This window comes from Urocitellus parryii, chromosome 5 (genome assembly GCF_045843805.1).
Source record: "Urocitellus parryii isolate mUroPar1 chromosome 5, mUroPar1.hap1, whole genome shotgun sequence".
Lineage (NCBI taxonomy): Eukaryota > Metazoa > Chordata > Mammalia > Rodentia > Sciuridae > Urocitellus > Urocitellus parryii.
The window spans coordinates 47,042,262-47,066,056 of record NC_135535.1 but is presented as its reverse complement, the minus strand read 5'-3'; the positions used below and the strand labels follow the sequence as shown (position 1 = coordinate 47,066,056).

Genomic DNA, 23,795 nt, shown 5'->3' with positions numbered 1-23,795 from the left:
AGCCCCAAGAGAACTGGCATTTTAATGATGTCTTTCTGTCCAAGAACATGGGTTTTTCTTTCTGTTTGTTTAGGTCTACTTTTGTGTTTTTTCATGACTATTTAAAAGTTTTCATTGTGCCTTGTAGTCTTTAGCATTTTAAGTTTCCTTTGTCATCTTCAGTGATTTCAGTCCTGTCCTGTCCATTTTATTTTTCTTATATTGTTTTTGGTATAGTTCTGCCCATCCTTTTATTTTTAAACTGTCTGAATCACTTCACTTTAGGTATGTCTGTTGTACAGAGCATAGGGATGGATTTTGCTTCTTTACCATGTCTGAATGTCATTTTCTTTTAATAGATGAGTTATATCCACTTAAATTTATTAATAAAGATGCTGTTTGGGCTTTTTTTTGTCACATAACTTTCCGATGTTTATTGTGTGTATGAACCTTTTCACTATGTACCCGGTTTGCTTTGTATTTTCCTTCAGTTTTTCTTTTTGGTCATTTGGAAGGCTTTTATTTTCATTCCAGTTGTTACTAAAGTGATAGTCTTTGATGTATCTAACAAATAGTTGAGACAAAACATGAATATTGCTTTTATTGTTTAAAACTGGAATGCCCATAAGTACGTGGAGAGGTTTGTGTGAAATATTGAAAGACTGGGCATTAGGTATGTCATTAGGAAATCAAAGATTTAAGATAAATTGTCCCTTCTGTAGAGACTGTCTTTGGTCCCCACCACAAACAATACTAAAATAATTTAATAACTATTTCTTTCCTTTTTCTCTATAATTTAATTTTAGTTACAGGTACCATCATAATGTTAACCTCTGTAATCTGAACTATGTTCAAGTTTATACACATTGTTTTGTGAGCCTCAAGTTGTATCTGTTTACTTTCAGCTAATTTCTTAAAAAGTTAAGAGACTTAGTTTCATCTTTCACCTATTTTTTCATTTCTGTATTCTCAAAACTTATGTCATTTATATACTGTTTTGTTAGCTTTATCCCATTTAAAATATAGACACTTTTTTTTTTTAGAGCAATTTTAGGTTCATAGAAAAGAGGAAAGTACAGAGTGCCCATTCAGAGCCCTTCACTATAAGCATCACCCACCAGAGTGGTACATTTGTTATAACTGATAAAACTCTGTTGACGCAGTATCCCTCAAAGTTCTTTGTTTACGTTTGGGTTCACTCCTGGTGTTTTATATTCTGTGAGTTTTGACAAATGTAAGATGTGTATGTATCCACCATTATAATATCATAGAGAATAGTTTTATTGCTTTAAAAATCCTCTGTGCTCTGCCTGTTCATCCCCCCCCCCCAAAAAAAAAAAAAACCCTGGTAACCACAGATATTTTTTTAAATTTTCATAGTTTTACTTTTTTCTGCTATGTAAGGCAGTTGGAAATATGTATGTAGTTTTTGAGTTTTTCAGATTTTTCACTTAGTAATATGCATTATAGGTTCCACCATGTCTTTTCATGGATTAATAGCTCATTTCCTTTTAGCACTGAATGATGTTCCATTATCTGGATGTAATTTAATCATTCACCTACTGAAAGACATCCTGGCTACTTCCAAGTTTTGGCGATTATGAATAACACAGCTATGAATGTCAGTGTACAGGTTTTTGTGTGGACATGTTTCCAACTTGTGGGTACATACCAAGAAGTACGAGTGCTGGATCGTATGGTAAGAGTTGTTTGGTTTTGTAAGAAACTGCCAAACTATCTTCCAAAGTGGCTGTGTTGTTTACATTCCTACCAGTGATGAATGAGAGTTCCTGTTGCTCCACATACTCACAATTTGATGTCATTAGTGTTCAGAGTTTGGCCGTTCTAATAGGTATGTGGTAGCATCACTTTGTTGCTTTAATTTGCATTTCCCTAATGAGAAACGATGTTGAGCATCTTATATGCTTAGTTGTCATTTATGTATCCTCTTTGTGAAATGTCTGTTTTGGTGTTTTTGTCCATTTTTAAAATTGGATTGTTCTTGTCTGAATGTTGTTTTAAGTGTTCTTTGCATATTTTGGAAGCAGATATGTGTTTTACAGATATTTTCTCCCAATCTGTGGATTGACATCTCATTCTCTTGATATCTCCATCTTTTAGTCATAGTACTATGGTTCAATGTGATTCCTTCTCATCTCCAGTCCTTAATTAAAGCTTCTGTAGATTTTTTTTTCCTTATTCATATTCTCTACTCCATCATTCAGGCAGGCTGATGAGAGAGAGATTTTCTAAGGTCTTTCAGATTTATGATACTTTCTGGCCTTATACATGGAAAACACTTTGGCTGAATATAAAATACTCAGTTTACATTTTTTTCTTCAATATCTAAAAAATGTTACTTTGTTTTCTAGAGATGTTGCTGTAAAACTTTGATGTGATTTTTTTTACCTCCTTGTATTTGGCTTGGCTTTGCATTTAGCTTTTTAAAAATTTCAACTGATAAACATAAATTGTAAGTATTAATGGGAAACCATGTTTCAACACACATATAGGTGGTAGTGTGTTTAAGTCAGGTTAAACATATCTCCACAAAAAGTTATCATTTTTTTGCTGCAAAAACATTCAAAATCCTTTCTTAAAGCTTTTTGAAATGTAGAATTTATTTTTATATTTATAGTCACATGTTTTTGTGCACCATAACATCTTATCATCTAACTGTAAGTTTATGTATTTGTGTTTTTTTCGCATATTAGTGGGAATTGGATTTTCCTTGGCCCTTAAGAGGAAGTTCCTGTGAAGGAGTAGGATAAGCCTGGATAGCTTTTCCCTCTGTTGATATTGGTATATTTGAGTACACTTCCGTCTCTCAGAGGTATACCTTGTTCAAGCAGGTTTTCTCCTCTAGCTCAGTGTTTCTAAGAGCTATACAGGTGTAACATTTCATCACAAGATAGTTTTCTCTTTCCCTCACACTCTGTGATCTGTTTCTTTTGTAACCTTGCCACCCCCTTTCTCCTCTTGTGTCGTCCCTTCTCTCTGCTTATCGCCATTGTTTTTGTCTGGCAGTTTGATTTCAAATTCCAAGCATTTTTCCCTTAGTATGAGACTCTGTCCTTGGCCAGGAGCTCTTTGCAGACTTCAGAGATCCTTAAGAGTTTAGAGCTTCTCAGCACCATTTGCTGCCTACAGAGTGGAATATACATGTTTGTTTTGTTTTGTTTGTCTTAATTCATCTACAGATGGGGCCTGTGAAAACCTTTCTGTTTTTTTCCATTTGTCCTCAGATTTGTTCTCTCAGCAGCACTTTTTGAGTTATTTAGTGATTTTGGGGTTCTGAGATCCTTTCATTTCCTGTGATTCCCTTCTGATCCTGCATTGGGGGCAATATGAATCATTCTCTCATATTCTGAAATTAGTGGGGATTCTCTTTTACCTAGTTTTGATGATGATATAGTCATTAGGTTCTTCTGATTTTCTAATTGATATATTTGGTTTTTAGGAGTTATCTTTAGGAGATTTAAAAACTGTGCTCCTACTACAATTACAACACAACTATCTTGTATTTTGTTTCTGTAATTGTGACTTGTGTGTGTGTGTACGTGTGTGTGTGAGACTGCTGTTTAAGGAGCTTGCTTTTTTTTTTTTCAGTGTTTGAAAGGTTAATTTAGAGCTAGTTAGACATTTGAAATTGCATATTTTTAGCATCTTAATAATTTTTAGACATCTGTTTGTGACCTGTAGAGAAGTTATATGTAAATATAGGTTGTAACTTTTGTCATTAACATTGTTTTTGATTTTAAATGCTAATATGCATTGTTTACCTCTGGTTACTGTGTTAAATCGATAATCTAATAGAAATTTTAGATTTATTATAGTATGGCACATAGGTATCTATATGTAAACAACTTTTAAAATAAATGTGAAAAAACGACTGAACTTTAATTGAAATTAATAAGCATAATTAAAAACATTCCTTGCTGGATAGAAATAAATATGTTCAAGAGAAAAACGAAGGGGAAAAAAAGAGTGAAATCATTTTATTACTTATAATATATATTCATATTTAATCTTTGGGTATTTTATGAAAGAAATGTGAAATTTTAGTATATGTTAGTTGGATTATTTGTGATTTTAGACTATGTAAAATTTTAGCCTTTCATGTAGCAAGTACTAGATAAACATTTTCAATGTGAACATGTAGGAGAAGCTAGTATTAATAATTTGTAGTTTTATTAGCAAAAATTTATAGCCTTTTGAATCAAACTATATACTGTGGAGTCCCCAAATAAAATTATTAATTTTTCATAGGAACTGAAGTTGAAAGATGAAGAATGTGAAAGGCTTTCAAAAGTGCGAGATCAACTTGGACAGGAATTGGAAGAACTCACAGCTAGTCTATTTGAGGTTGGTCTGTTTACATCTTGGCCAACAGCAGCATCTTGATTTGCATGTATTGATAGAATTGTTTTTTGAAGAAATCTTTCAAAGGATATGCTTAACTTCATATATATTCATAAGTCCTCTAAGCAAAAAAAAAAAATCTTTAATAAATGTACAATCTGTAACTTAAAGAAAAACAAAATAAAACACTATAAGCTACCAGTATCAGGTAATTTAAAATTATATGTGTTTAAAGAAAGGAGATAAACTGAAATTTTAAATATTTATAGGCTACTTTAGAGTAACTTTTTCTGATTCCGCAACAAAAATGACCTCTGATGTGGGGTAATGTGAGGAATGTTAGAGAGTATATTTGCTATGTCTAGCCTGCCACCAGGACCAAAATTTCTACCCAGCTAAAGCATTGATTCTCAGTAAGAGTATCATTGGCCCCTAGAAGCAGAAGTAATAGAGTGTGTGAGAGGGAGAGAAAGACAAAGATACTCAATATTATAAAGAATTTGCTCATGAAATTATGAAAGGTGGCAAATCCCAGGAGCGGCAAGGTGAACTGATACTCTAGAAACTCAGGTAAGCAGATGGTGTAGTTCCAGTCGAGTTTGAAGGCTTGAGAATCTGAAAGAGCCAATATTCTAGTTAGAGCCTGAAGGAAGAAGGAGTTTTCATGCTCAGGAACTTTTTGTTTTATTTTGGACTTCAGCTGATTGGATGAAGCCTACCCATATTATAGAGAGCATTTGCTTTACTCAGTCTGATAATTTAAATATTAATTTCATCTAAAACAACCCAAAACCCAGAATACTGTTTGACCAAATATTTGGACACACTGTGACCCAGTCAAGATGACAATAAAATTAACCATTATAAGGAATTGCCACCAAAATGCTAGTAATAATCCTTGGTCATTTTGACAACTTTTAGTATCTCTAGGGAAAAGGATAGTACTTACATAGTAAAGAATCATTGCCATGAAGTGTCTCTTTTGGTAAGACCATCAGCCTTTAGAAGTTTCTTAACAAAAATGTTGATGTGTTACCAGAATGAATAATGCCATCATCATCACTTAACAATGTTTTTTTACCCCTAAACATTATTTATTTATTTATTTATTGTGGTGCTGGGGATTGAACCCAGGGCCCTGTGCATGTGAGGCAAGCACTCTACCAGCTATATCCCCAGCTCCAAAGATTTCTTCTTAAATTATTTATTATAATAAAAAAAATTGGGGGAAAAACTCCATTCCATTCCATTCCAAATATGTACAAAACTCTAAAATTGCTTTTTGTTATTTTTATTCATGTGACATTTATTTCAGTTTTAGAGGTATGCATATTTTCTTACATATAATATTAATATATTTTATATTTTTCAAATAACAATTTCATTCACTAGTTGAAATGATAATCTGTGATGTGCATGTTTCATAATTTGTTATTTTCTTGAATGGACATTTTAAAATGAATGTATTTATTTCTTCAGTTACCTAGTCATCAGAAATGAGAGGAAACTAAATTTAAGAATGGTGGTCAATGGAAAGTTAAAAATCTAGAACAGGAGTATTTGATGTTATATTTTATACTGAGACCAGGAAAGAAAGTATGTTGATAAAAGATGATTTTAGTAATGAAATTTGTATTCAAATTATTTATGAATTATGAAAAAAGTGCTGACAGTTTTTCTGTGGCCTTAATTGTGCCTTGCTAATCTTAGTTTATCATTATCTTATGAAAATATTTTTTTCTTGCATTTTTATATGTGTATAATTTTTTTAAATATTAAAATTATTCAGAATAAACTCCATTTGTACACTTTTGGTAAACCTGACATGTAATTTCAAATTAGGAGTTCATTATTATGTTTGATAAATAATTTTGAATATTAATTATAGTTTATATGTAGCAAAATTGAGTCTTAAAATACCAAATATGTACAAAACTCTAAAATCGCATATATTTGTACTGTCTTCAATTTTGAGATAAGATAATAAAACTGTCAGTTGAAAGAATACTTTGCACTCAATATGAAAAAAATATAGGTAGTCATAAGATTTTTTTGTTTTGTTTTATAAGCCAGTTTTGTTGTTGTTGTTGTCATGCTTTGTTTTCTCTCAACAGTAAAGAAAAATAAGATATAGAAAGTCTGTTGAGCAAGGCTAGTATTCAGATTTATTACCCTGACTCTTGCTTTAAATACTATTAAAATAATAACTGGCACTTCTGTTTGTCTCAGGCCATAACATTGTAGTCATTGTGAGGCCTCTCTTTCCTTCATTCCACATTCAGGTAATTAGTAAAGTCTTGTGGTGCTACCTCTAGACTATAAAGCAAAGCATATTCCAAACCACTGTTATTTACCTAGATCAATATATGTTGAACTTTTTGATTCTATACCCAGTCAGTGATAGAGAAATTTGAGCATGTATCTTATATTTATTGCGGGGTCCCTATGTGCTGGGCTCTGTTATAAAAGCACGTAGACTTTTTATAAGTTGTATACATATGCTAACATATATACTAATATATTACATACATTTAAGACAAAAACAATAATAAAACTACTTAAATTTTTATAATAGTACCAAAATATTTTATTCTCACCACAGCATTATATGTATTTGTATTTTTATATGTAGTGAGGAATGTGATTGAATGTTACTTTGTTTTTGAAAATTGATTTTAAAAATTTATGACCCAGATGAAAGTCTAGTCTGAGTTTCATTTTTAAAATTAAATGTAATGTTGCTGGTAACTCACAGATTTATCAATCCATCTGTCATCAGTGTAGTGGCCCCTGTAAATCATGTGTATGTTTTTTTTCAGTTCTATTACCAGGTATGGGAATTTTTTTTTAAATCCTCCAGCAAATTTCTGTCTTCCCCAGTACTAACAAAGTATTATTATTATTTTTATTAGCACATAATAGTTTTATATAGTAGCTGGGTTCATCTCAACAAATTCTTACATGCATGGCATCTGACCCACTCCATTTCAGTCCCTGTTTGTTGCTGCCTCCGCACATGTTCCCCATTCCCATTCTATTCCATTGTCCTCCCCTTGCTCATTCCTCGTCCATCCTTGATGGGTGCCTTTCACACACACTTAGTAAAGGTAAAAATCCTTGTAGTGTGTTTATTTATACGTATAATATGATTTCTTTTCTTTCTTTTTTTTTCCTACTGGAGATTAAATGAACCCAGAGGTACTTTACCACTGAGCCACAACCCCAGCCTCCCAAGCCTTTTTTGAGACAGGATCTCATTAAGTTGCTTAGAGCATCTCTAAGTTCTTAAGGCCTCAGCCTCCCGAGTCGCTGGCTGGCATTACAGGTGTGTGCCACTGCTCCTGGCTGTAACAGATTTTTTTGCAAACTAATCAGATTGTTGTGTTTAAACATTATTAAAAACAAACAAATGAACAAAACAATAACAACAACAACAATAAAAACCCTGCCACCTCCTTTATTTGAATCACTACTGACCAGGTAGAATAAAAAATCTGTTTTCACAGTTTTTAAATATATACACATAATTGTTTAGATCAGAAGTCTGCAGATCAGAGTCTCAGGATAAAAGCACCCTATGTTTCCTTTTGTCTAGCCTGTGCTAATATTGGGTTTTATATTTGTAAATGGTTGGAGGAAAATGTAACATTTTGTGACATGAAAATTTTAATATCAATATGTAAATTAGGAGACAAGTATAGTAAGAATAGAAATTTGTTAGTGGAAACACAATATAGGAAGGAATAAAATCTGATATTATCTAAAGTGTTTATATATAGGGTGTACAAATTAGAGTGTTTGTGATTGAAATTAAGTTATCAGTTTAAGATAGTGCTGTACCTGGAAAATGTTCAGTGTAAACTCTGTGGTAACCAAAAACAAAACAAAACAAAAAACTAAACAAAATTAAATACACAAAAGACAAAAAGAAAAGAATCAAAATATATGGCCACAAAATATCATCAGATCACACTAAATAACAACAAAAAAGAGAGGAGCAAGGAAACTACAACACAGACAATAAACAAACAAATAAATAAATAAAAATAAATTTAATAAAATGGCAAGAGTAAACCCTTACCTTACAATAATTGCTTTAAGTGTAAATGAACTAAACTTTCTGATCAGAAGGCTAAGAGTGGCTGAATGGGTAAAAAAACAAAATGCCAATTATATACTGTCTGTAAGAGACTCACCTTAGATTTAAGGACACATATAATCTAAAAGTGAAAGGATGGAGAAATAAAACTGACAAAAAAACAGAAGTAACTGTAATTGGACAAAGTAGATGTTCTATCAAAATAATCACAAGAAACAAGGTCATTATATGATAACAAAAGGTTCAGTTTGGCCGGAAGACAGTTATATGTACTCACATCAAAGCACCTAGATAGTAAACATTAAAAGATCTGAAAGGAGAAATATCTGCAAAATAATACTAGGGGACTTTAATACCCCACTTTCTATAATGAACACACCAATTTAACAAAATCAATGAGGAAAACAGTAGAACTGAATAACACTTGACCAAAATGGACCTAACAGACATATATAGAACTTCCCACATGACAAAATAATACAAATTTTTCTCAGATATACATGAAAGATTCTCCAGGATTGTTCATGTTAGATCACAAAATCATTTGTAAATTAAAAAGATAAAAATCATTCCAAAAATCTTTTCCACCTATAGTGAAATTAAGCTAGAAATTGATAGCAGCAAGAAACGGAACAATTCACAAATACATGGAAACTAAACAAAGTTTTGAACAACCATGGGATCAAAATGGAATTTGAACAATATCTTTTGAGACAAACAAAAAGGAGAATGCAACATACCAAAACTAATGAGAAGCAACAGAAACAGTACTAGAGAATTTTATAGCAATAAATGCCTACATTAAAAAAAGGAGAATTCAATCTCATACCTCAAGGAATTAGAAAAAGAAAAGCATAACTAAGCCCAAAGATAGCAAAAGGAAGGAAATAATAAAGATTAGAATAGAAAAAGAGACTAGGAAAATAATAATATCAACAAAGAGTTTTTTTTTTTTTTTGAAAAAATAAAAGCAAACCTTTAGCTTAGACTAAGAATAAAAGAAGACTCTTCTAAAACTGGAAATGAAAGAGGAAACATTGCAACAGATGCCTCAGAAATAAAAAGGGGCTTTTATAAACAACTGTATACCAATAAACCAAATAATCTAGAGGAAATGGATAAATTCCTAGAAACATACAATGTATCAAAACGGATCAAGAAGACATAAGAAAGCTTGAACAGACAAATAAGGTTGAGTCAGTAATCAAAAACTTACCAACAAAGAACCACTCAGGACCAGATGACTTTATAGGTGAATATTACTGAACATCCAAAGAAAATACCAATCCTTCTTAACTTCTTGAAATAGAACACTTCCAAACTCATTTTATGAGGCCAGCATTCCATTGAAAACCAGGTCACCAAAGACATGAGAAAACAGCTATGGGTCAATATTCCTGATACACATAGGTACAAAAATTTTCAATAAAATGATTGAAAACTGAATTCAACAGCATATGACAAGAATAAATATACCATGACCAAATGGGATTTATCCCTGTGATGCAAAGATGGTTGAACATGGGTAAATCAATCATTATAATACAGTTGTGTTAACAGATGGAGATCATGTGATCATCTCAATAGATGTAGAAAGACCTCTTTACAAAATTTAACATCCATTGATCATGAAAACTCTCAACAAAATAGGTATTGAAGCAGTGTAATTCCACACATTAAGAACCATATATGAAAAACTTATAGCTCACATCACTGTCAATGGGAAAAAAGTTGAAAGCTTTTCCTCTAAAATCTGGTACAAGGCAAAGGTTGCCTGCTCGTTGCCACTTTTACTTAAGACAGTACAGAAGTCCTGGCCAGAGTAATTAGACAAGAAAAAGAAAAATCGTATGTTTGAAGGTGATATTAACATATATAGAAAGTCTTAAGGATTCATTAACAAAAGTTAGAACTAACAAATGAGTTTAGTAAACATGCAGGATACAAAAATCAGTGGTGTTTCTATACACAATGAACTATCTGAAAAGGAAATTAAGAAAATCCTGTTTGTAAAAATACTAAAAAGAATTAAATACTTAGGAATAAACTTAACCAAAGAGATTAAAGATTTGTATGCTGAATATTATAATATATGGATGAGGGGAGTTAAAGAAGACAGATACATAAAAAGATATCCTATGTTCATGGCTTGAAAAAATTAAAATGTCCATAAAATCAAAAGTGACTACAGATTCAGTGTAATCCCTCTCAAAATCCCAATGATTTTTTTTTCAGAAATAGAAAAAAAATCCTAAAATTCTTACAGACCTGCCAAAGAGCAAAAGCAGTTTTCTTTTTTTAAATGTGTGTGTATGTGTATACACACATACACACACATTATATATATATATATATATATATATATATATATATATATATATATATATATATATATAGTTGATGGGTCTTTATTTTATTATTCATTTATTTATATGTGGTGCTGAGAATTGAACCCAGTGCCTCACACATGCTAGGCAAGTGCTCTACCACTGAGCCACAACCCTAGCCCACAAAAGCAGTTTTCAACAAGAAAGAAAAGCTGGATATGTCACACTTCCTTATTTCAAAATATATGAGAGAGCTACCATAGTCAAACCAGTGTGGCACTGATAAAAAGACAATTGGAACTAAGTAGCCCCCAAATAAGCCTATGCATTTATGTGAAGGGTGCTTATAAATACACAGTTAAGAAAGGATAGTGTCTTCAATAAATGGTGCTGGGGAAACTGGATATCCACATTCAGATAAATGAAATTGGATCTTTATCTCATGGCATAAACAATAACAATAACACAAAATAAACTCAAATTGGATAAGGAAAACTTAAACCATAACACTACTATATCTAGAGCACAGGCAACAAAAGCAAATTAGACAAGTAGAATTGCATCAAACTTCTGCACAGCAAACTGAACAAAATGAAAAGGCAGCCTACTAAGTGGTAGAAAATATTTACAAACTATGTATCTGATAAGGGGTTAATACACAAGGCACTCAATAACCAAAAGGAAAAGACCTCCTCCTTCCCCCCAAAAAAACCCCACAATTGAAAAATAGGTTAAGGACCTGCATAGATGCTTTTCCTTAAAATCAATACAGATGGCCAACAAATATATTAAAAGGTGCTCAGCATCTTTTTTTTTAAGAGAGAGAATTTTTTAATATTTATTTTTCAGTTTTTTTGTGGACACAACATCTTTATTTTATTTTTATGTGATGCTGAGGATTGAACCCAGCGCCGTGCGCATGCCAGGCAAGTGCGCTACCGCTTGAGCCACATCCCCAGCCCTGCTCAGCATCTTTTATCATCAGGTAAATATAAATCAAAACCCAATGAGATATCCAAAATATAAAAGATGTTGTCAAGTATATACAGAAAAAGAACCCTTGTACACTGTTGGTCAGTGTTTTAGTTTTGTGTTCTGTGACCAAAAGGCCAGACAAGAACAACTCAGAGAAGGGAAAGTTTATTTTGACTCATGGATTCATAGGTTTAGTCCATGGTCAGCCAACTCCATAGCTCTGGACCTAAGGTGAAGTAGAACATCATGGCAGAAGGATGTGACAGAAAGAAGCAACTCAGGACATCACAACCATGAAGCAGAGAGAGTTCAGCTCACCAGGGACAAAATAGTAAACCCCAATATGAGGCAAGACATCATGGTGGAAGAGTGTGGCAAAGGAAAGCTACTTAGTTTGTTACAGCCAGGAAAGGGGGAGCTAGTGAGAAATGAGTCAGGGATAATATAATTCCACCGGCATACCCCTATTGGTCTACTTCCTCCAGCCACACCCTATCTGCCTTCAATAACCACCCATTAATCCATTCAAATTATCAATCTATCAAATGGATTAATCCACCAATCTGGTTACAACTCTTATACTCTTAAAACAATTTTGCCTCTGAACATTAATACATTTTCTTACACATGAACTTTTGGGAAGACAGCTCATATTTATACCATTAAATTCTGCCCCTGGCCTCCGAAAGCTCATGCCTGTCTCACAATGCAAAATACATTTAATTCATTTCCAAAACTCTCTATTGTCTCCTATGTTGCCTTTTTATTTTGTTGACTTCTGTGCAGCATTACTCAAAAGACCAAGTCCAAAATCTCATCTGAGACTCAAGGCAAACTCTTATCTGTGAGCCTCTATAAAGATCAAAAGCAGGTTACATATGATGACATGAAGTACTTCCATTCCAAAAGGGAGAAGTAGGGTCATGGAAAGAAGATGAGACCAAAGCAAGAACTAAGTCCACCTGGGCTAACAAGTCCTGTAGCTTAGGTCCAGCATCAGGGGGACATGGCATCATGATGTTTTCTCCAAAGGGCTTGTGTGGTTCTGCCCCCGTAATATTGCTGGTTATAGCCCACATGGCATTTCTCTTGGTTTGTTTTTGCTTGATTTCTGCAGCTTTGGCTTTCTTCTTACATCTTCATGCATTGCCTTTTCAGGGATTGCTTGCAGAGATTCCAACCCTGCTATACTTTGCCTGGCTTCCCAGGCCTTCCTTTGACATTTTGGTGGAAGCCTCCATGACCCCATGACTCCATCATTCTGCATTCATGCAGACCTAGCACCACATGGATGACACCAAGTTTTGCTGCCATGTTGAACAGTAGCCAAGCCTTCTGGCACCCTGGCTATAGTGGCCTGTGAGTGGCTGAGCATGGTGAAACAACTTTTTAGGCCACCCCTTGTGCAAGCAGGGTGCTCTCATTGTCTGGTCTCAAAGGAGTTTTTATTTTTACACCCTTGAGCCTGTGATCGGTGTGGCCTTGCCAATTCCCAGTATGCCTTCAAGCTGTCTTTTCTATTGTCTGGCTGTATGAAGTGTTTAGCATTTCTTCAGTAGTTGTAAATTCTTCAACAACCACACTTCCTTGATCCCACTTTTACTCACAATTTTCTGGCCAAACTGCAAGTTTTTCAGATCTTTCTGCTTTGCTTTCTGCTGCTGATTATCACTGTAAACTTGGCTAAAGGGCATCAGCATTGTCCATGCCAGTGCCTGAGTGGTCCATTCAGCCTTTGTATTTAACCTCATGCTAAGTCTCAGGATATGGGCAAAATGTAGACAGCTATTTTGCCAGAAGTTACATGAATGACCTCCAGTCAATGACCTCTAGTTCTCTAAAATTGAGGACTCAATTTTAATAGAGTCCTCCTTCCCCTCTGAAACTTGAGCCAAGTCTTTATTGTCAGCAGTCCTATTGACATTCTGGTCTTCTGAGATCCCATCAGTCTCACCCATCAAGCTCTGCTTACAACATTCTAAGGCTTCTGCATCCTGCATCTCCAAACTTTTCCAAAATCCCCTCTGCAAACCAGTTCCAAATACTTATGAACCACATGGTCAGGTTAGTCTCAGAAATGGCCCCACTCCTAGAATCAATTTCTTGTTTTAGTCAGTTTTGGGTCATTGTGACCAAAACCCCAAAAAGATGAGGAAAAGTTTATTTTGGGTCATGGGTTCAAAGGTTAATTCCATGGCTGGCCAACTCCATAGCTCTGGGCCCAGTGTAAAGCAGAACATAATGGCAGAAGGGCCTGGCAGAGGAAAGCTACTCAGTTCATGACAGCCAGGAAGCAGAGAAAGAAAATAAGTACAAGGAGGAGAGGATAATATAATCTCCAAGGGCATGCTGCCAGTGACTTTCTTCCTTTAGCTATAACCTGTCTGCCTAAAGTTACCACCCATTAATCCATTTAAACTATTAACTCATCAGATGGATTAATCCATGGATGAGGTTACAGTTCTCATAATGTAATCATTTAACCTCTGAACACTACTGCACTGTTTTACACATTTCATATCCAAATCATAACAGTGGGTATGTAAATTGGGATAGCCATTATATAAAACAGTATGGGGGTTCCTCCTCAGAAAAATTAAAAATTACCAGCAATCCCACTTCTAAGTGTATATTAAAAAGAAATAAAATTAGTATCTTGATGCCTGTACTTCCATGTTCATTGCAGCAATGTCTCAATAGTAAAGATATGAAAATAAAATCTGATGTTTCTGTATATCTTGGAGTATTATTCGACCTTAAAAAGGAAATTCTGCCATTTTAGACAACATTGATGAACCTAGAGGACACAAGTTGAGAAATGCCAGATACAGGAAAATGTTGCACAGTCTCCACTTACATAAAATTTAAAATAGTTGAACTCATAAGCAGAGTAGATTGGTACTTGTTTGAGGTTGAGGATTGGAGAAATGAGAGATGTTGGTTAAAATGATACAAAATTTCAGTTATGTAGGATGAATAAATTCTGAAGATCTAATGTGCAGCCTGGTGACAGACTATATTGTATCTTTGAAATTAGGTAAGGTAGCTGCCATTGCAACCATATCCCTTAAAAGGCAACTTTTGCAAGTGGTAGCATGTTTAAAATGAAATTATATGAAATGTAACTTTCATTGCTCATACATTTTTATTGAGATAGGCACATTTATTTGTTTATATATTACCCATGGCTGCTTTCACACTGCAAAAGATAAATTGAACATTTGCAACAGAAACTGTATATGGCTCTCAAATCCAAAAATACTATTTGGCCCTTTACAGAAAAAGTTTGCTGATTCCTGGTATAGATGATTTTTTATATCACTTTGAGCTTCAGAAGGACAAAGTGATGAAAAGTTCCAAACCTTTGAAAAATCTGCCTTTTGATGACTTTTGTTGATTTGCAAAATTTTATGCATTATCTCTTTAGATACTGCTGCTGCCTCAGCCTAGTTCTTCTTTCCTTTTGGGACCCCAATTATGTGCAGAGGTATTTTTCATTATCACTTGTCTCTAGTGGAAAGGTCGCCTCAAATTTCACCTCGTTTTTTTGTGTTTACTTTTTCTGGTCTTGACCTCTAATTGTTCAGTTTTCTTAGCTCTCAATGTTTTCAGACACATTAAAAACAAAAATAACCAACAAAACCTTGTTAGCTTTGCTAATTGTTCTCTATATGGTCCAAATTGTATAGTTCACTATTATTGAAAGTAGAGTCTATTTCAAAATATTTAAATACATTTCCCCCATAATATGAGTTACTTTTATAGCTAATGTCACTTATTTTGAAAGGTCAGATTAGATTTGTTCATTAGTTTGAAAATATCTGCCAGATATCTTCAGTTCACAGCTACTTATCCTGGAAAATTTTGGCAAATCTGAAACAATTATTTTTAAAAAGAAAATGTTCAACTCATTTAGTTATTAAGGACCTTGCCAAGAAATCAGCATAATGGTGCATGGAATATTTTTCTGGTTAATTTCATTTCATATAAATCATTGATAGTGAAGATTCTTATATTTAAAATAATGAGATTTATGAGTTTATAGGCACACACAAACCACTACTCTTTACAGTTCTGTAAGAGCAAGTGGATGAATGGGATCACCATTGTCAGTGGTACGGAACTTCCACTCTTTGACCCAGCATTTGGCAGACCTAGTAGGTGCATTTTCAAACTACTTTATGTACTAAATGTCTTTAAACCTCCCTACCTTCTGTCTTTCCCTTAGAGAAAGTATAAGTAGAAACTCTGAAATATAAATTCTTATTACAGGGAACTATATAATCCCATATTTTTCTAATCTTCCTGAATCCTAGGAATCATTCCATATAACAGCATAATTTTTAAAATATTTTTTTTGTTGTTGTTGATAGACCTTTATTTTATTTGTTTATATGCAGTGCTGAGAATTGCACCCAGTGCCTCACACATGCCAGGCAAGTGTGCTACACTGAGCCCCAGCCCCAGCCCCATGGCAGCATAATTTTTAATTGAGACCATGTCATATCTCTTCTTAAAATAAAAAAAGCCTTCCTTTTACACTTAAAATAAAATCCGGAATTCTTGCCCTGATGTTTGATTATTAGAATGTAAGCTCTCTAAGAATAGGGACCTTGTCTCTCTTCCCAATGTATTATCAGCACTAGAATGGTACCTCACAAAGAGATGTCATGAATAAATGCTCAATAAGTAAATATTGTATGTGTGGAAAGGAATTAAATACCTAGAGTTTCATATTTTCTGATTTTCCCTTTTTAGGTTGCTCTGTACAAAATATTCTCTTACTACTATTTTGTGAATGTTTTTATTGGAAGTTCTGAGGCTTCTCAATTGTCATCCCTATAAACTACAATATTATTGATGCATTAATATTTTTGTCCCTTATCTTTGCTATGATTAATAATATGAATATATATACATGTATATGTGTATACACATCTATACATACACGCATATATACATATCATGATCAAATTATATAAACACCTAACTGCAAGGAAGTTGGCTTTGACCTGTGAGCCATTATCTTTTTTTTCATCAGAGTCACAATCCTTATAAAAGCATTATCAGAATGATTGAACTCAACTTGGCTGCCTCAGTGGTAATAGGTACTAAATGGAGTGTACCTGTTCTTAGTTCCTAATAATTTGTCTCATGTCAACTGCTGTTTTGGTAGTTGATATTGAATTCTTAGTTTCAGGGTAAATTTTGGCAGTATGCATTTGCTTCAATTATAGATGCTTGGCAGTTGGCTTTTTTAGATTTTTTTTTAATAGATGGACACAGTATCTTTATTTTGTTTATTTATTGTTATGTGGTACTGAGGATCGAACCCAGTGCATCACATGTGTGAGACAAGTGCTCTGCTACTGGGCAACAACCCCAGCGCTTGTCAATTGGTTTTTGAAAACAAATGTTAAATCCTTTGTTTCCAAAATTTGAGATATTAACTTTTTCAGGAAGCTCACAAGATGGTGAGAGAAGCAAATGTCAAGCAGGCAACAGCAGAAAAACAGCTGAAAGAAGCACAAGGGAAAGTAAGTTTTTATGGCTTTTAATAGAATGAAATTTAAAGAAATTACCAATAATCATTTTAAGGATACATTAATATTGATGAGATTTTTGTTCTGGTTGTAAAAGTAGTACTTATTCTAGATTTGAAAGCTACAGAAAAATGTAAAGAAGAAAATAGTTGCTACCTAGATATAATTAATAGTGAACATTGGTGTCCATTTATATTAGAACCAAATGATTTAAAGCCTTGTAAATCACATCTTAAAGTGAACATTTATTTTCTTAGCTTACTGAAAAGCCACATAAATGTTAGGTGTTACTATTTTAGTAAGATCTAATTTTTACTATTAAAATTATTAAAATCTATTTTAGTAGTGAACTACAACTAATCATGAGTTATTAAATTTTGAAGATTTCAAAAGTTTATATACATTAAATATTTTGTTTTTGATAATTTTGATGACTAGTATTTGTATTCAGACCTTGTAGAAACATCAAAAAACTTGGATATACTTTCATTTTATTACTCCACAGGAAAGACAAATTAGACTTATTTTCCATTATTGAAAGTGTCTTGAGCAAATTGCTAGCATTTGGCTACATATGTCATAAAACGTATTTAGTGTGTATGACTGTTGGTTTCTCTTCAAGATTGATGTACTTCAAGCAGAAGTAGCTGCGTTGAAGACACTCGTGTTGTCCAGTTCTCCAACGTCACCCACACAAGAGCCTCTGCCAGGTGGAAAGACACCTTTTAAAAAGGGGCATACAAGAAATAAAAGTACAAGCAGTGCTATGAGTGGCAGTCATCAGGACCTCAGTGTGATACAGCCAATTGTAAAAGACTGCAAAGAGGTAACTGGTCAAGGACTGTCCCCTCTGACTCTATTGGTACTTGTTAATTCTCATCACTGAGGTCAGTTATGATTTTTGCCAGCAAAACTTTTAGTACAAAATATGCAATATTAAGATGGGGGAGGCTTTATCTAGAGCTGGCTGCTTTCAGGGATTCTTCACTTCCATTTTCTACTTGACTGACCTTGGAGTACCTGCTGGAAACTTGGTAAGTTTCTTAATCTCAATTTTTCATTTAGGGAAGAAACTGTCTTGTGTTGTATAAAGGAGAGTGGGTGGCTTTAGTAACCTAGTTCCTAGGTTACTAAAATGTATTGCTAGAATGCTCTCGTAAATTACAAAAACAAGAAATATGTGAAAATAAAACAAGGTGTTTTTTTTTTTTTTTTCAATGTTGGGGATTGGACCCAGGGTCTAGTGCATGCTAGGCAAGTGCTCTACCACTGACCTTCATGCCTAGCTTTAAGGTGATTTTCTTAAAAATTAGTGTATTGCTTTTATTTAATTCTGGGAAAAGTAGAATTTTTTATTATTAAGAGATTCCTAGAGTTAATTCAGATACTTAAGCAACAAAAAATAGAAATAATGGCAGTTTATCATTTTAGAAGACATGTTATAAAGATAACTGAGTTAGTATGCTAATATTTTGAATACTTAAGAGTAAAAATTATGTTATTATAAAATATTTTTAATTTTATCATTGCAAACGATGGCAAAGCATTTCCCAGAGGATTCATCAATAATTCATGGAGCACCACTTCCTTGTGTTTTCTTTTCTTTTTTTTTTTTTTTTTTTAGTTGTAGTTGGACACAATACCTTTTTTAAAATTTATTTTTATGTAATGCTGAGGATCGAATGCAGTGCCCCGCACACTCTAGACAAGTACTCTACTACTGAGCTACAACCCCAGCCCAATCCCTATTTTTTTTTCCTCAAGAGCTATATTTTACATTGTTGAATTCAAATCCATCATAATCTTGAAGAAGCTATTTATAATTTTTCAGTTAAATTTTTTCATGGAAGCCAGGAATTTATTAAATTATCTTAATCAAATTGCATTTAGTTTTGTTATTAATGAAAATGCTAATTAGAAATACTTGGTCAAATCTGGATGTTACAAAATATAAAATATACATTGCTTTCTTTGAAATATTTAACAGACATTTTTAGTCATAACTTTAATTTTGATTTCTTTGAACTTAAATAGCATTTTTAATGGCTTGTTCCCACTTGCATTTTTGCTATAGTTTCTTACTCATGTGTAATTTTGTTCTTTTCCCCTGTGTTTATACTGACAAAATTTAGATGTTTTCTCATGGAATATTTTAAAGGTTTGTTTTTTGGTTTTTGAAATTCCTTAAAATAAGAATAGGCAGCATATAACTTCAAAATAATAGCTTTTTGCTTTTTAGGTATTATCTTATGTTCTGATGTTTTATGAAAAATGTCAAAAAGTTTTAATAAGACAATTGGCCTAATGTAACTCTTAGAACCAGATGTGACTATCTCAAACAAAATATGCCTGTGATTCTGTAGAAAACCTGATGGGATATGCAGTCATGTTATTAGCAACCTATCTTCTGAAAGCATTTAAAACTCATTTATGCATGCAGACACACACTCAAGGCAGTCTTTAAGATCATACTGCTCAGATTTGAGTGCAGACGTTACTATTTTCTTACTGTATGGCCTTGGGAAAGTTACTTTACTTAAGTCATAACTCCCTTATCTATAAAATGGTGATTGTAATAGCTGTCTCACACAGTTCTGTGGATTAAATGTTTATAAAATGCTTACCATAGTTGTTGCAAGAGTCAGCTTTTAAGAAATGGTTTAAATTACTGCCTTTACATTAGACTCTTTCCTTAGAATACCATATCTGCCTTGGGGTTTATGTTCATTTTTTTAATAAACTTACAAAGAAAATGAATATGAAAACATTAAGTATTTATCTGCTAATATTCTTTATCCTTTTGCCTTTAATTTGATTCAAGGAATTTATGAATTGGGATGAAAAAATTCACATTGAGATTGTCATTATACATCTTAAAAGAAAGTCTGTAGGAAAGCTTGGATACGCTCAGCCTTTTGTTACTTTCACGTAAAGAAACTGCACCTCTGATTAAACTATTTAGAAGCCAACCACAGCTGTAGTCCTTGTGTCATACATAGGGTATTAAGTGCATCTGGAGAAGAGTGACTTAGGATTGTAAAAGAACAAGGGAGACTCTTCTCTTTGGGTGGCTGGTATAGGTGTAGCTTTGTCTTCCAGCAGATGGTATTGAATAGGTAAGCAGAGGGAATGTTAGGATCTGCAGGAAAGAATACTTGGGGAAATTTTGTTATAGGGAGAAGGGAAAGAAGAGGAATAGCTAAAGGAGTGGTTGGGAAATGAGTACCAGAAGTGGATTATTCTCAGTAATTCATATGGTGATTACTAGATGTTGATGTACCAGAAATATCTAAACATATTTTAAGATAGTCAATTTAGCAGACTAGATGTGTGCTTCTTTTTGTCTTTTTGCTAATACAATGAACATTTTGGCAATTCTTCTAGAAATATTTTCAGGTAATAGCAGAACAATTAGTGTCATTTTTGACCCCATATTAAGTTTCAAAGTTTAGTCTCAGTTTGAGCAGTTTACTTCGTTAACTTGGCTCCACTTTTTCATTGTTTTCAGAAAAGACTTACCCGTTTTTATATTAAAACAGTGTGCACCTTTGTCTTAAAAACAGCTCCAATGTTAATTTTGGGGGACCAGAGTTGAGGAAAGAGGTAGAATCATTGGATACCATAGTGGATACATTAAAAAGGGTCAGTCAGTCATTTCAGAGTCATTTTTTTTCTTAAAGAAAAATTGCTAACATGTTTTAAAACGAATCAGGGATAGTTCAGTTCATTATTTTAAATGAGCATTTACTTTTCAGTAATGTTTGAATTAGATTTTTGTTTTATAAAATGGTTTTGTGTTTGTTCTTTTTAAAAAGTTGTTTTGTGCTTTCTTTTGGTTTGTTAGGCTGATTTATCTCTGTATAACGAATTCAGATCTTGGAAGGATGAGCCCACAATGGACAGAACATGTCCTTTCTTAGACAAAATCTATCAGGAAGATATCTTTCCATGTTTAACATTCTCAAAAAGTGAGGTAATTTTTTTTCTTTTTTGTAGGAATGCATTAAAGTCGTTTCTGTTCTTTTTACTGTCATGTTACATATTTTCATATTTCTTACATTAGTAAGTTATTATAAAATGTTATGTTTTGCCATTTTTTCCATTCCATATTAGAGTCATAGTTGTTGGCATTCAGTTACTGAACATCTTTTCTTCTTTGAGCAGAGGATCATTCACACTGAAGTGTGTGTTGCATTGAAGTGAAGTGTAAATACATTTAGGGAGGAGGGCTTATTTCTTGATCGGCAGTTCCAGGTTTAGTGTAAGGGAAGTTCTCTATACAATCTGTTAAAAGTTTTGTATGTGATAAAAATCCATGTTTAGTTTCTGCATCTTTTAAAACAGGAAAAATAACGCTTTCTTTGCCTTTGCCACAGGGTTAAGAGAAAGAAGTGAAGTAGATTATATACAAAAACTTTTTAAAAATACAAGTCACTATACAAATGTAAAGTCATAATTTTACTTTGTTCTTCCATATAAAAGGTTTGTCTTCAGATATTCTGTAAATTAATGTTTAAGAAATTTAATCCTAAGAGTTTTGTATTAAGTCTTTTAAGGATTTAGTTATAATATTACTTTTAAGGAGAACTTAATATGAACATTGTAACACTTTTGATATGAATATGTGTTTATTATAGCTCTGTAGCTGGTTTCAGTAGGCCATTCAGTATTAGTTATCTCGCTAAGCTGAAGAAGCTTGCTTTGTGTGTGTGTGTATGTGTGTGTGTGTGATGGTAGGGATTGAACCAGGCTTTATTTAGGTTGTCAAAATGCTCTGCCACTGAGCTCCATCCTCAGCCCCCAGAAATTTACCTTTGTTACCTACTAATCAGTTGTTACCTTCTCCATCTGGAGACTTAATATTTGATAATGCAATTATTTTTTGCAGTCTTTTATAAATATAAATACAAATTGAGAAAATATATTGTCTAAAGTTAGTATATGTTGCTGTGTTATAAATGACATGTATGTAAATTAGCAGAAGAAAGCATTAGGATATTCATTCTGAGATGGCATTTACAGTGGAGGTTAATTGTAGGTAAGAAGTGAACAGAGACTGGAATTAATACCTTAGATAATGAAAAAAGTTACTTCAGTACAACTAAATTGCCTTTCATAACAGTATCTGAATTATAAAAGAAGTTAAATCAAGAATATGTGATTTTTTTTTTCCTTTTTGTTAGGTAAGGCCAAGTTAGTGAAACTTGGGGAAAGATTAATTCATAAAATTAGTTAACCATAGAATATAATTTAGTGCTTTTCTGCCAGCATGGCATCTAATACTTTTATTTTTTTTAAGTTGGCTTCAGCTGTTCTGGAGGCTGTGGAAAACAATACTCTAAGCATTGAACCAGTGGGATTACAACCTATTCGATTTGTGAAAGCTTCTGCTGTGGAATGTGGAGGACCAAAGTAGGTTTTCACATTTGTAGCTTGTAAAAATAATGAATTTTTGTGTGTGTGCATTTGTTTAGTTTTTTAGTTTTAATTGTGGTTACATCTCCTTGGGTTTCTATTCAGAGTCTATATAGCCCAAATACAGATTCCCAGACAGTGTGGGAGATAGCATTTCAAATTTAGCATCAAGAGAAAGTCTTTTAAATTACAAAAATATACATATATGATAGGGATCCAGGTAGACTAATGATTAGAAACATGGTTTTTGTTTTTTTAACCTCATGTTGTGACCCACTTAGTGGATTGTAGGCAGATTTTTATTTGTTATACTTGTGTATAGCTGTGTACACTGGGTGTCTGTGTGAAATATTTCTGAGGGTTACCATAAAAATAATTTGAGGAGATACTGAATTAGACCAAGTCTTATCAATAAAAACAGGGTGCCAAAGAAATTGGATCAATCCTCACCTTGCATATTGCTAATATAAAGTGTTCTCACTTTTGTAAATAATCAGTTTTGTCTTTCATGTGTGAGAGGTATTTGGGATTTACATGTGTGTGTGTGTAAGTATGTTTTTTTGTGGTGTTGGGGATTGAACCCTGGGTCTTCTTGCACCGGGTGGACATGCACTCTACTTCTATCCCCAGCCTGCTGTTTGGGATCAGAGGTAAGACTGCCATATTTCATAGCAAGGCAAGCTGTTTTCATCCAATCCCATGAGTAGGAAAGATTAAAACCAGTTTTTAGATAGTGCTGGTTTTAGGTAAAGGTAAATGTTTGGCCTAAAACCAACACTGAATTGTACCCTGTTTTATGTTTTAAAAATGACTTGGAAAACTTTTGAGGAAGGTACTTAGTTAGTATATAAGAAGCAGATCAATATGGGAGACTGGAAAACCCAACAGAGCTTGTAGAAAGCAATAATTGACTTTCCTCAGGATTATTATGAAGTCAGAAGATGAAAAGACTAGTTGAAATTAACTAATAAGTCTGTTAAAATCTGTTGTAAAAGTTCTGTTCTTCCATTTCTCACGAAGCGCATACATTCTCAGTAAGCTTAGAGAATGATTGTATTCATGTGACTGTTTGTGGAGTCTGTCTGTGAGCCACAC

At 33.3% G+C, this 23,795-nt stretch overlaps 1 protein-coding gene across 2 annotated transcripts in view; it reads left to right on the top strand.

Moving 5' to 3' along the window:
- Rab3ip (RAB3A interacting protein) overlaps positions 1-23,795 on the top strand; it is a 55,017-nt gene that overhangs the window by 24,933 nt on the left and 6,289 nt on the right. The window contains exons 1-6 of one of the 2 annotated variants that reach the window (XM_026386684.2): positions 1,596-1,678; positions 4,249-4,344; positions 17,202-17,279; positions 17,908-18,111; positions 21,130-21,258; positions 22,585-22,697. In XM_026386684.2, the coding sequence (XP_026242469.1) occupies positions 1,676-1,678; positions 4,249-4,344; positions 17,202-17,279; positions 17,908-18,111; positions 21,130-21,258; positions 22,585-22,697 (623 nt within the window). In that variant the 5' untranslated portion in view covers positions 1,596-1,675. Of the gene's footprint in view, positions 1-1,595; positions 1,679-4,248; positions 4,345-17,201; positions 17,280-17,907; positions 18,112-21,129; positions 21,259-22,584; positions 22,698-23,795 lie in introns of those variants that run through there. The other variant, XM_026386683.2, reaches the window with a different exon arrangement.